General features: G+C 46.7%; 1 protein-coding gene across 25 annotated transcripts in view; it reads left to right on the top strand.

The window, feature by feature from the left end:
* TMEM248 (transmembrane protein 248) overlaps nucleotides 1–10,634 on the top strand; it is a 42,942-nt gene extending 32,308 nt beyond the window's left edge. For 14 of the 25 annotated variants that reach the window (XM_081558091.1, XM_081558090.1, XM_081558102.1 and 11 more), the window contains 5 exons: nucleotides 2,159–2,444; nucleotides 4,051–4,201; nucleotides 5,424–5,607; nucleotides 6,939–7,082; nucleotides 7,912–10,634. In XM_081558091.1, coding sequence (XP_081414217.1) covers nucleotides 2,159–2,444; nucleotides 4,051–4,201; nucleotides 5,424–5,607; nucleotides 6,939–7,082; nucleotides 7,912–7,932 — 786 coding nt within the window. In that variant the 3' untranslated portion in view covers nucleotides 7,933–10,634. Of the gene's footprint in view, nucleotides 1–2,158; nucleotides 2,449–4,050; nucleotides 4,202–5,423; nucleotides 5,608–6,938; nucleotides 7,083–7,911 lie in introns of all 25 variants that reach the window. The other 11 variants (XM_081558108.1, XM_081558105.1, XM_081558115.1 and 8 more) reach the window with 1 other exon arrangement.
* Nucleotides 10,635–12,324: the final 1,690 nt, after the last annotated feature.

Genomic DNA, 12,324 nt, shown 5'->3' with positions numbered 1-12,324 from the left:
ACTCAGTGATTTTACTGCCAAGGGCCTGGGTTCAGTCTCTGGTCAGAGAACTAAGATCCCACAAGCCATGCAGCACAGAGCCCCCCTCCCCACCCCAAAAAGCGCATTCTTGCATATCAGAAAACAATACAGAGTTAATAATCTTATTTAATAGAGGTGAATGACAGTATACCTGTTAATAAGTTAACATTATGCTGAACCACTGATATGGTGAATTTCCTGGTGGATAAGTTTCCTTTAGGACAAATTAGTTTCCATTTTAGTAGATCTTTGAGTGCCTTCTCCTGTGCTTTTTCTTCTTGGGTGTGTTCCTTGGTGGGAATGGGGGTGGGGTAGGGACTGCGTTACTGTCACAGTGTGTGCGCCTTGTGATGGAGAGCAGAGTTCCGTTCAGTGGCGTGGGGATGGTGCTTGCTCCTGTGCTCTGTGCCATTCTGGATTATAGATGATCTTGGCAAGAAGAACCACCTTCTCTGACACAGAGCAACAAGTTTGAGCTATTTCTCCCATGAAACCCTTCCAAAGAGTATCTTATAAGGAGACCTACTGGCTGCCTTAATTCTCCCTTTTCTGACCCTGCCTGAATCTTTAGGGCTGAAAATGAACATTCTAGTCACAACCAAAGTTCTGCAGCATCCTGGCATTGCTCTCCCTCCAAGCTCAAGTCCATGTTGAATGCTCACCCAAGGCCAAAGGTTAAGATGTAGCCTGGATAATTAGCCCTTGATAATCAGAATGGGGCCTGACATTGGCCTTGGCCAGCTATTCAAAATGGACTCAAGCTCTGCAGAACTTTATGATTTAATTTAGGGATTTTATTTTCAATTGAGGAGCCCGGATATATAGGAAAAGTTTGGGGCTGTGAATCAGAAAACTTAGTTCTGATTCTGCCTGCTTTCACCTCAGCTGGAATTGGACAGTCCCCACTTTGCTCTGGGCCTCAGTTTGCTCATGTCTGGAATATAAAGGGGCGAGACTAGAATATTCATTCTCAGCTCTTAATGTTCTTGAATGGTCTGCTGAGTTTTTAGGTGTTAGGGAGAGTGTAATTTGAAATTGCTGGTTGCCCTCTTACTAAAGGCCCAATACTGATAAACTGGGGCCGTAAAGGTAGACTTGACCTCTTGGGAATTACTTGAATAGCATTTTTAATTAACGTTACAGTTATTGGATGTGTCATTTGGTTTGTCTTCACATTTGGCAGCTTTCTGTAGATAGTGTTACTTGGGAGGAAGGAGTTGTGTGGAACAGCCTAGGTTGATTTGTTGCCATTCTAGCGTGAGTTCATCTTTGGGTTTCTGCTCAAATGAAAAAACACCCTGGTGGGTACTTTACTATGTTGGTATCAGTTTTAAAACTGTTTATAGTTGAAACCATCAATACAGATATAAAGAGAAGCTTGAGAACATCTTTTCTCCTCCCTTTTGAAATTGTTTCTGTCTTAAAGTGGCACCCAGGGTCTATGACAAGGGGGAGAAAGTATTAACACCAGGGTGGGTGTTTACTGCGGGTTCATATTCTCAAGAGAGAAAGAGTTCGGTTTAGAAAAGGGACCTTTTAAGAAAATATTTTAAGGCAGCCTTAATTTTTAAAAAATAGCTAATTGTACTCAGAGGGGTGGGGAGTGTGAGAGGGAGGTATAGGAAGGAGGGGACATACGTATACTTATGACTCATTCACACTGTTGTATGGCAGAAACCAACACAGCATGGTAAAGCAATTATCCTCCAATTAAAAATAAAATAATAAAAATAGCTAATTTTAACTGCTAAATGAGTTTAGATTAATACTTTGAATGTTTTACTACTTTTGTTCAAGCTGTCTTTTCAGATTTGTTTCTGAGGCTAGATGATTTTCTGTAAGTATAACATACTTTTTTTCTTCACATATTTTCCTGAGTTGTTCCATCTCAGTTTATTTAATAGGTCGTGCCAATGAAGAGTTCATATTTTAGATTTTGAATGTGAGAGTGTTTGGAATTCCACACAATTATGCCAACGCAGGAAGCTGAGGGCTGTACTCTATTGTCATTTTGAAGGACTGACTCTGAGGCACAGTTGCGCTGTTGTGCAACACCACACTGAGGGTTGTGACTGTGCCACTGCGCTGGCAGCACTTTCAGACATCTCACCCTTGCTTCTCTTTCGTTTTATCAAAGGACTGGAATACTTTTCTCCTGCGGTTTAATGACTTGGACTTGTGTGTCTCCGAGAATGAAACGTTAAAGCATCTCACAAATGACACCGCAGCTCCGGAAAGCACAGTGACCAGCAGCCAGGCCAGGACGTCCACCCAGTCCCCACAGGCCCTGGAGGATGCGGGCCCAGTGAACATCTCAGTAGCCATCACCCTCACCCTGGACCCACTCAAACCCTTTGGCGGGTACTCACGCAACGTCACCCATCTGTACTCCACCATCCTCGGGCATCAGATTGGACTCTCGGGTATGTGAGTGTTAGCCAGCTCCCCCAGGCTTTCTCTGGCCACAGCTGTTACAACACAGAGTATTAGAGTGTCCAGTTTTCCTCCTCAGACTGTTGCTTAGTTTTTTGTATGTGTCTTCCCTTTTGTTGAGTTTGAACTAAACAAAATCACGGAGGCACCATTTCTACTACATCTTCACTTATTCAAGTGCTTCGTATGCAGTAGGTGCTCAATGAAAGCTTATAAGAGTGGGAGACTTGGAAGAAACTATAAGGCCTATTTATGGTCTTAACATTTTTAAATGCACATTTTTTTATTTGTATTTTTAAAGTTTTATTGAGTATAGTTGATTTACAATGTCGTGTTAATTTCTGCTGTACACCAAGGTAACTCAGTTATACATATACACTTTATCATATTCTTTTCCATTATGGTTTGTCACAGAATATTGAATATAGTTCCCTGTACTCTGCAGTAGGACCTTGTTGTCTATCAATTCTATATAATAGTTTGCCAGAGGGGAGGGAAGGATTGGGAGTTTGGGATTAGCAGAGGGAACCACAAGTCTGTTCTCTGTAAATCTGTTAAACACAGATTGTTTAAATTTTGGTTCATCATGTTGGAGTTTTCAGTACATAACTGCAGATATTGCTGTTAGTCTTAAGTTTTTTTTTTGAATGCACTGGGCTAAATGCTACGAATTAGAAAAAGCCCAAGATCTGGTCTCTTCCCTTTGCAATTTTGGGATATGGAAGAGACAAGCATAACGTAAGTTAATATTCATCAAGCACTTTAGAGTAGTTCCTGACAGACAGCAAATGCTGTATAAATGCTTGTTAAATAATATTAAACACCTGTAGAACATTGAGTGCTGCCCTTGGACTAGTACTAAACCCATGACAGACTGTAGGTGAATCAGGAGAAGGTTGAAGAAGTAGTGGAAGCTGGAATAATCAGGAGGGGTTTTGTGCCAGAGACTTGGACCTCAGAAGAATCATCTTTGGTTACCAAGAACCTTTTAAAGTCCTTAAAGGAACTGGGGAGCACCTGGCAGCCCTCTACTGGCTGCTCCTGGTGAGAGGTGTTCCCATGTAAGGCGGTAAGGGCAACATCTGGGTTTTCCATGTAGTGGGTGGGCCTTTTTCTTTTGCTGTGATGCTTAATACCTTGGTGTTCATTTGCACTTTATCCTCACCCGTCCCATGACCTTTCTTAAGTCTGACCTGCTGATCCTCAGTCTGCTCATATGTGAAAGGGTTACAGGAACACTTCTTTGGTCTTGTTCATGGGATAGTGGTCCACTAAGTGAAGTAATACATACGCTGTGCCAATGGTGAGGACTTATGTGGCCCCCAGCCTTCCCACTCAGGCATGGCTGGGCCCTGGCATGGCATCTCCAGGCGGCGGCCGAAAGCGGCCCGGCTGTGTTTGCCACGTCGTGGGTCTGCCCAGTGAACAGGCCTCAGAGTCTGGCTCGGAACAACCACTGTTATTCCCGAAACCCCACAAAGGCAGGGTTGATGGGATTCCTGGGTGGGTTTGATTTCAGGATTCAGTCAAATCCCAGAGAATCATAAATGTATGATTTCTTGCCTTATTTGCCAAAACACTGATTTCTCTTTCCAGGCAGGGAAGCCCAGGAGGAGATAAACATTACCTTCACCCTACCCACATCCTGGAGCTCGGACGACTGTGCCCTTCACGGGCATTGTGAGCAGGTGGTGTTCACAGCCTGCATGACCCTCACAGCCCACCCCGGCGTGTTCCCCGTCACCGTGTAAGTGCTCCCTGACCCCCATGGACGTATGTGAGAAGCTGTTTACCGTGAACTTGATGAGGATGCTTTAGCAGCAAATTCTCAGGACAGCTGGCATCACGTTACCTTGTAGAATTGTCATCCCTGGGACTTGTCTATAGGATTATTTCAGTTTAATTTGCTTTTCTGAGGTAAAACTTCTGCATATAAATATCAGAGGGTTAGTGTATCAGTAAGGTCGTAAAAGCATCTGGTTGTGTCTGTGGGTTTTAGAGTTCCTTTCCTGTTGGTGGAAGAAGCCGCAGGAAAGATGCATAAGAGCTGATCCTGTGACCATAGTGACCCATAATGAAGGCTTCTGAATAGTATTTTGTTCATTTCCATTATCCAGGAAGAGTTATTTTTTAAATTGATGGTATAAATTGAACCTTCATAATTCCCTGGTGGCTCAGATGGTAAGGAGTCTACTTGCAATGCGGGAGACCCGGGTTCAATCCCTGGGTCGGGAAGATCCCCTGGAGAAGGACATGGCAACCCACTCCAGTACTCTTGCCTGGAAAATCCCATGGATGGAGGAGCCTGGCAGGCTACAGTCCATGGGGTTGCAAAGAGTCAGACATGACTGAGTGACTTCACTTTCTTTCTTTTCCATGAAACAGTTACTGTTGCTGAAACTTCTGCTTCATTTTTTTTTTTTTTTTGAGCACATGTCAGTGTTAACCACTTTGCCTTTAAGGCTGTTCTGGCCCCTGCTTTCTCTGTAAAGGAGGTAATGCTCTCTAAATACATGAAATACACAAGGTGGAGCCTATTAAGGATCTTAGGGTGAGTCCTTTTCAAATAATTATCCTGAGATTAATCTGTTTTAGATGTTTGGAGGTTTGTAGGCCAAGTTCAGCATTATTTGCTGTTGGTTGTTACAGCTGATAGAGAAGTTTGTATGGAAAACTTCTAGTGGTTACTGAGAGTTTAGCTTATTTGAGAAAATGGGCTTAAAAAGAGCAACTCCTTTCTGGTGAGAGGACCTAGGATTGAATTCCGAAAGCAAAATTCTAACACCGAAAGTCTCAAGTGTCGATGCCTAGTTCTTATTCTGTTGTGTTTATTAATTTAAAAAAAAAAAAAAAAATCACTGAACCAAAAACATAATAGGCCTTATCTCAAGAAAATACAGCTGTCTCCGATTTCTCCTTCCCAACGTGTGGCCCTGCTTAGCGCCGTGTCTCGCCCCCTTCTCCTGCAGACAGCCGCCGCACTGTGTTCCTGACACCTACAGCAACGCCACGCTCTGGTATAAGATCTTCACCACGGCCAGGGATGCCAACACAAAATACGCTCAAGACTACAACCCTTTCTGGTGTTACAAGGGGGCCATTGGAAAAGTCTACCATGCTTTAAACCCCAAGCTTACAGTTATTGTTCCAGACGTAAGTGAGAAGAATCATGTGTGTCTCTGTGTGTCCAGCAACTGTTAGAGCAGATTCCACTTACCTCCTTCCTTGGTTAGCTTAGCTCCTGCCATTCTTGATGTCTAGCCGGGTGGGAGACCAGGCTAGGGGGAGCTGGAGACTTGCCGAAACACGCCACCCCTTTGGTTAAGGTAATTGCTTCTGTTCTGCATTTTCCGCTTTGTCCAACAGCAGTTATGTATTGACTGCAGCTGTGTGCCTAACTCAGAGGGGCTCAGGAGAGGCTGGTCAGTCTTCCTCCTGCACACGCCACTCGCTGAAGCATCTGTGGTTAGTGGCAGTAGGAGCAGTACATAGTGTGGGATTCAGAGAGGCAGATGTAAATAGGAGGAGAGGACTCTGGCTAGATACTGATGCCTGGATGGGATTTGACTTTACAAAGAGAAGACATAGGGCAGGCCCTGTCCTCTGAGCTAGTGGGTGATTTGCCAGTTTTGTTTGCTCCTCAGACTGGAGCCCACTTTTAAAACACTGCACTGAATTTTTGTAAATGTTTTTCTCTTCTGTTAGTACATGCCAGGTGGATTTCTTTTCTTTTTGCCTGGTCCCTGTCTTTCCTTATGTCTCACTTTTATCAAGTTGTGGGTGTTGGAACACCAGGGCCTGCAGGAGCGAGCAGTGGAGCTGAGACTGTGCGGTGGGCAGGGGCCAGGTTTCGGAAGGCCCTTTGGGCCTCACTGAGGTGTTTGGATCTCCTCGGAGGAGGCCAGCACGGCCTGCATTTGGGCTGTAGGAAATTTGTAAAGCAGTGTGTCAGGAAGACTGGTCTACCCCCTGATACATGAAATGAGATGGAGCCTGAGGCCTGGAGCTGTGAGAAGGAACAGGAGTGGAGGCCTGGCTGGGATCTCAACAGCTGCCCGGGCCTGGTGGCTGGTTGCCTGTGGGGATCAAAGGCCTGAGTCACAGCTGGTGTTTCCAGCCAGGGGCTCGTCCACGTGGGGAAAAGGCTGCAGCCTCTCTGCAGAGGAGTAGCCAGGAGTTAGGAGTACAGACTTGGGGGGTCAGCTGTGCAGCTTGAGGGCTATGAGAACAAGAAGGTAGAAAGGGGAGGGCGGGGGTTAAAGGCTCCGGAGGGAGTTGGAGCCGAGTACCGTTTAGGAAGGGGGGGGGGTGGGCGTCTGGAACGCCATGAGCTCCGGCTTTCCTCGTTGAGGAGACAGGAGGAGAACCTTCTGTTCCTGTGTGAGAAGGAACGCTGAGGCAGGCCTAGAGGTGGGCCCCTGATGGCAGGAAGCCAGCCTTGCGCTCGGTGACTCAGCGCGGGCATCTCGCTGGCTCTCGTTTAGGATGACCGCTCGCTGATAAACCTGCATCTCATGCACACCAGCTACTTCCTCTTCGTGATGGTGATAACCATGTTTTGCTACGCGGTTATCAAGGGCAGACCCAGCAAGCTGCGCCAGAGCAACCCCGAATTCTGTGCCGAGAAGGTGAGCAGGGGGTGGGGTCGGCCCAGGACTGCCCTGGAGGTCCCTGGGTCAAGTCCCAGGTAGTCCTGTTTCCATTTACTGTGGCCGATTCCTTTTCTCCAGGGAAATGAGTTCCTATCAGCAGCCATTGCTTCTCAGCCTGTAATACGATGTTGCATTTTCAACCATATACCCAGTCTTTGGTGGGAAAAAACCGTTCTCACGTCCCCACCAGAAGGACTTCCCTGGGTCCAGCAGGTGGGACTCGGTCCTTCCAGTGTCCTGGTCAGGAAATTAAGGTCCCACATGCTACACTGTGTGGCCGAAACACAAAACAAGTGAAATGAAAATTAGAGCATTAACAAATTATGTATTAGGGACTTCCCTGGTGGTCCAGTGGCTAAGACTGCACTCCCAGTGCAGGGGGTCTAAGTTCGATCAGGGAACTAGATCCCATATGCTGCCACTGAGCCCTGGTCCAGCCAAATAAAATATTAAAAAAAAAAAACTACTTTAAAAAATTATGTATTAAAAAAAGCTCCCCACTGGAGAACAGCTAACCCTGAGGGCTGCCTCCCTTCCCCTTGGGTCAGCGTGCTAGTCACTTCCCAGAGTGCTGACACTTGGCCCCATCTCAGCACGGCGCTTCATGAGATCAGCTGATTTCTATTCATTACCTCCTAGATGAGCTTGATCTTTTTGGTGCTTTAATCGTTCCCCTGCCTGGCAGATGCGTGCGTGTGGCTCCCTGGGTTTGGGGCTGGGCCCAGGGCCCCCAGTAGGAGAGCTGGTGGGGCCGAGTTACCTGGACTTTGCTGCATGACCGGTTGGCCGCCGTGCTCTCTCCTAGGTGGCTCTGGCAGACGCCTAAGCCCACAGCTGCCGTTTTCCGAGAGAAAGAACCATAATCATCGCCTGCCGAAGCCAGCCTGGGCCTGGACACTCTGTGAATACATTATCTTGCAATGTTGGGTTATTCCAGCCAAAGACATTTCAAGTGCCTGTAACTGATTTGTATATATTTATAAAAGTCCGTTCAGAAATTGGTCCAGTGATGCACGTGCTTCGCACTGGGTGCCACCAGAACCTTTCAGCCTCACCTGCGGATTCGGTGGGATGACCCACGCGGCGCCCGAGAGGATTCGCCACCTCGCTGCCGGAGCAGGCCATGCTGTCTTTCCTGGGGCCTGAGGCGTGTCACTGCTGTGGGGGGAGGTTTGCTTTGGTTCTTGTTCAGCCCGATCTGTACAGAATGTTCAAAACAGTCTGCACCTTTGATATGATACTGCATTTCCAAAGCCACCCCAATCCAGTTTGTGGATTTTGTGTGTCTGTGGCTTAATAATTATAGTAACAACAACAATACCTTTTTCTCTGTTTTGCTTGCAAGGAAACATACCTTTCTAAGTTTCCCCCCCCCTTTTCCCCTTTGAAGAAAAAATAGTCACATTTTAATACTACTCTAGTTAGGAGAGATTTGTGCTTTTATCTTAAGTAAAAAGTTAAATATTTAAAAGTCACTTACTTGGTAAAGATCAAAGTTTCATTTTCCACGTGGACAGCGAGGCGCTTGGTCTTGTTTGAGTTGAGTTGGCTCAGAGTGTCCCACTGTCCTTTATCTTCTCTGTTGTCCCTTAACTTCTGTTACAAAAGTTGAAACAGCTTCCTCGCTCCAAAGGGCTTCAAAAATGAAGTACAAATGGCTAAGTAAAAACAAGCTGTTCTCTTTTCTGAAATGCAAATGACAGTATGGAAAGGAGAAGGTGATGGTTCGGTCTAGTAGTCATGAAAGGGTTTCTTGTTTTCTTTGAGGAGGGAGTGGATTTTTCTTTCCCGGGTGTTTTATGGGGAGGTGTTTCATTTTTATGCAGTTAACATACTTGGAAGGAAATGGCAACTTGTGTATACAACATTAAGAAAACGTTGGCTGTGAAATCTGAGGGAAAATGATTCTGATGTGCCATTTATCAGGAAAACCAAATGCATTTTTTTTTTCTTATAACATTTTGATGATCTAATTCTTTTATCCCTTTTTCCTTCCAAGCCATGTTCATTTTAAAACAGTTGTACATCTTTTCCAGCCCTTTCTTATCACTTGTGTTCTTATTACCATTTTTCTCCACAGCTTTTTGCCTTATTACTAACTCACAGTCATTAATGATTTCTGAGAGTTCTCCCAAGCAGTGATATAGCAAAAGGGCAGTTAACAGTCTTGGGTGCGACTGTCAGCACTTCTTTCCCTTAACTCCAGGTCTGTAGTCAGTTCTAAATTAGAACCAGCCCTGCAGTCTGAAATATATTGGCCTAGAACATTTTATCCCAAGTTTTTTTTTTTTTTTAATCCCAGGCATTCTTGAATGGAAAACATTTTTGGGCTTTTACTGAAGGTTATTAAAATAATCGTCATAGTAACTTGATATGTTAATACTTTTTTTTTCTTTTAGTACATTTCAAGCACAATAATCAGACTTGTCTATCCGGTTTTTTTAATGATGAGTTGCTTACCTGATGCATAGCTAATCAGTTAATTTAGTTTTCTCTTTAGAGACTTTGAGACTCTTATGAGATGAGATTGAGAAAGAGCCATTTGCTTGGCCTTTAGAAACATCAGTATCATTAAGACCAACAGATTTTAGATGAAGCTGCTACTGAATTAATAAAATCCCAAGGAAGTAGAGTTACAGGAATAGATTATTAACTGGCAGAGTAATATAAAAGGAAGACAGGTGAAAAAAGTCAGTTTCACTGGTTCGTTGGGTCCAGCTTGTTGCTAATATTAATGACCCTTGTGTTAATTACAGGGACTGGCTGGCATCTGCTGGCAGGGGAAGAGGGACTCTGTTAGGCACAAGGAAAGGAAGTGCCAAAAATGCCTGGACAGTATGACCTGTCACGAGGCCAGGACACACACACACTTTAAAACCCAGCCTTCTCCCCTTGCAGGTGATCTCAGACCTTACAGAAACCCAGTCAGGCGTACAAAGTCAGGCTGAGGATGCCAGGGGGGCTGGGTCCACCGACCCTCAGCAAGTCCAGAGGACCCGTTACTATCCGGGCACTGACAGACAAGGCCCTGTCCTCCGCTGTCCCTCACTGGGAGGGCGGGGGAACCTCAGGATGAGAAGAGGGTCGTAGACAGGGCCTGTCTCCCCTCCAGGGGTGACCCTGTGCAGAAGCACTGGCCCGTCCTCAGGCATCTTGGACTGGAGTCCAACAAAAGGTCAGCAACTTACTATTAAAACAGTTGTTTCAGATCATATTGATCTCTTTCCCTTTTCCTTTTGTCCTTTCACTGTATGACTTGAATCAGTTTTGATTCTATTTGTAAGTTTTTCTCGTCATTAGGAACCTGCCACTTCTGTTGTGTTCTCTTGGGCAGTGTGTAGGGGTTCAGCCTCCTGGTTTTTCGCCCTCCTGCAGGCACTGTGGGGTCCCGAGGGCCAGCGGGTCCGTGTCACTCACCTTGCTGCATGATGGTCGGTAGCCGATCTGTTCCGGCATTCACTCCCAGGTTAATTTTCTGTGTTGAAACTCTGTGCACATGTGCTTTCCAGAATAAAACATCTGAATTTATTCGCTGTGTCTCCATTTCCTCCTGTCTGCTGGGTGTTTTCTAAGGGAAGAACATACACGATAAGTCAGTGCAGATGTTTTGCAAGCCGTTCTTAAGTGTCTCCTGTCGTCAGGATGAGGGGCAGGCACTATTTCCTACCAAGCTGGCTCCACCAAGCACCCAGGTCTTCTCCCTAAGAGTACAGAACCTTAGTGTGCTGGACCCACCAGTGCTCGCAGACCTGACCCAACTCCTGCCCGGAAGAAGGAAGAGATACAGAGCAGCCGGGGCATTTGCATGGGGATGGGGTTTACCGACACCCTTCTCAGTTCACGCACTCTGCCTGTGCTCTCGGCCCAGGTACCAGAGCCGGCCCCGACTCCCCGGGACAGAGCTACCACACAGGCCAGACCTGCTTTGTCAGGAAAGGCCTCCTCCGCAGTTACCTGTAGTTATTTGTAAAGGGCAGTGTGTTCACTGATGTGAATTCTTCGCTTTTCCTGGTAGGCTGGGGCTCTATGGGTCTTCCCTTCCTCAATCTCCTGCAGGTGCCAGGCAGTGAGGGGGGTCAGCCTCCAGGTGCCCTGTTGGGAACAGGACACCTCAACAGGCTTTCGTTTCTACCGCCTCCGCCTGGTCCTGCCTTCTCTCTCTAGTGGGTGGAACACAACTCACCATGCTTCGTGCCCCTCGCTGCTACCTCCTCGGACTCGGAGGTTCGGGTGTGGCGTTTCCTCTCCATCACGGTGCAGAAGCCCTTGGAGAATAAGAGCGTGCATCTTCATTCTCTGATTGTCTGTAAAATCTGACATAGACCCAGTCCACAACTCCACTAGAGATGGTGCTTTATAAGCATCTCCTTGCTCTCATGAGTCTCAGACACACAGGACCATCTCTGCAGATTTCGGGAGAAGCAAAGTGCATGCACAGACCCAAGGTGCACTGCGGAGTGCAGTCCAGCTCGTGAACTTATTTCCTGTCTTGAACAAACCTTCTCTGCCCATCTGTTTTTCCCTCTGAAGGCCCCAAACTCATACCACACTAGGTGTTGCTGGTGGATGAACAGCAGTGGCTTGACCATTGCAAGAACAGATGGCAAGTTGATAGTGCCTTGTCCAGGGGTAAGATTAGGTTTTGCTTTTCCTGTTACTCACCCTTTTTACTTGAGACTCTTGCTCACCCAGTAACACATTTTTCTGGGGTTAAGAGCCGTCGTCCATCTAGGAACCAGAGGCGCAGCAGCCCACAGACAAAATGCTTGCCCTCTGGGTGCTTCCTTCTGGTGGGGGAGACAGTGCATAAACACAGAAATATATTTTTGATCTGATGGCAGCTAGTGATGAGATAAGGGTTCTTGGGACAGAGGATGAGGGCCATGATGCCTCAGCTGCGGTGATCACAGGAGGCATCTTGAAAAGCGGTACGCTTTGAAGTCACCCAGAGAGCAGGGAGTGCTGGCCTGGGGCATTCCAGGCAGAGGGCAGAGACCGTGCTCCCAGGGCTCTGGCTGACGAGTGGAGAATGGAGTCCCACAGGGATCTGTCTTCCCACCGGAGGACAAGATGCCTCCAGGCTGCTGCCGCGTGGCCCCACAGTCTATGCAGGGAGATGCCTTACCACCACTGGTCCATGCAGGGTGTTCTCGGAGTCAGTGTGGCAGGTCTGAGCTCTGGCCCCAGTTCACAACAGGCCATGTAACTTAGGCTGAGT

Source organism: Giraffa tippelskirchi, chromosome 13 (assembly GCF_054371585.1).
Source record: "Giraffa tippelskirchi isolate mGirTip1 chromosome 13, T2T-mGirTip1v1.2.pri, whole genome shotgun sequence".
NCBI lineage: Eukaryota > Metazoa > Chordata > Mammalia > Artiodactyla > Giraffidae > Giraffa > Giraffa tippelskirchi.
This window is presented reverse-complemented; position numbering and strand designations above follow the sequence as displayed.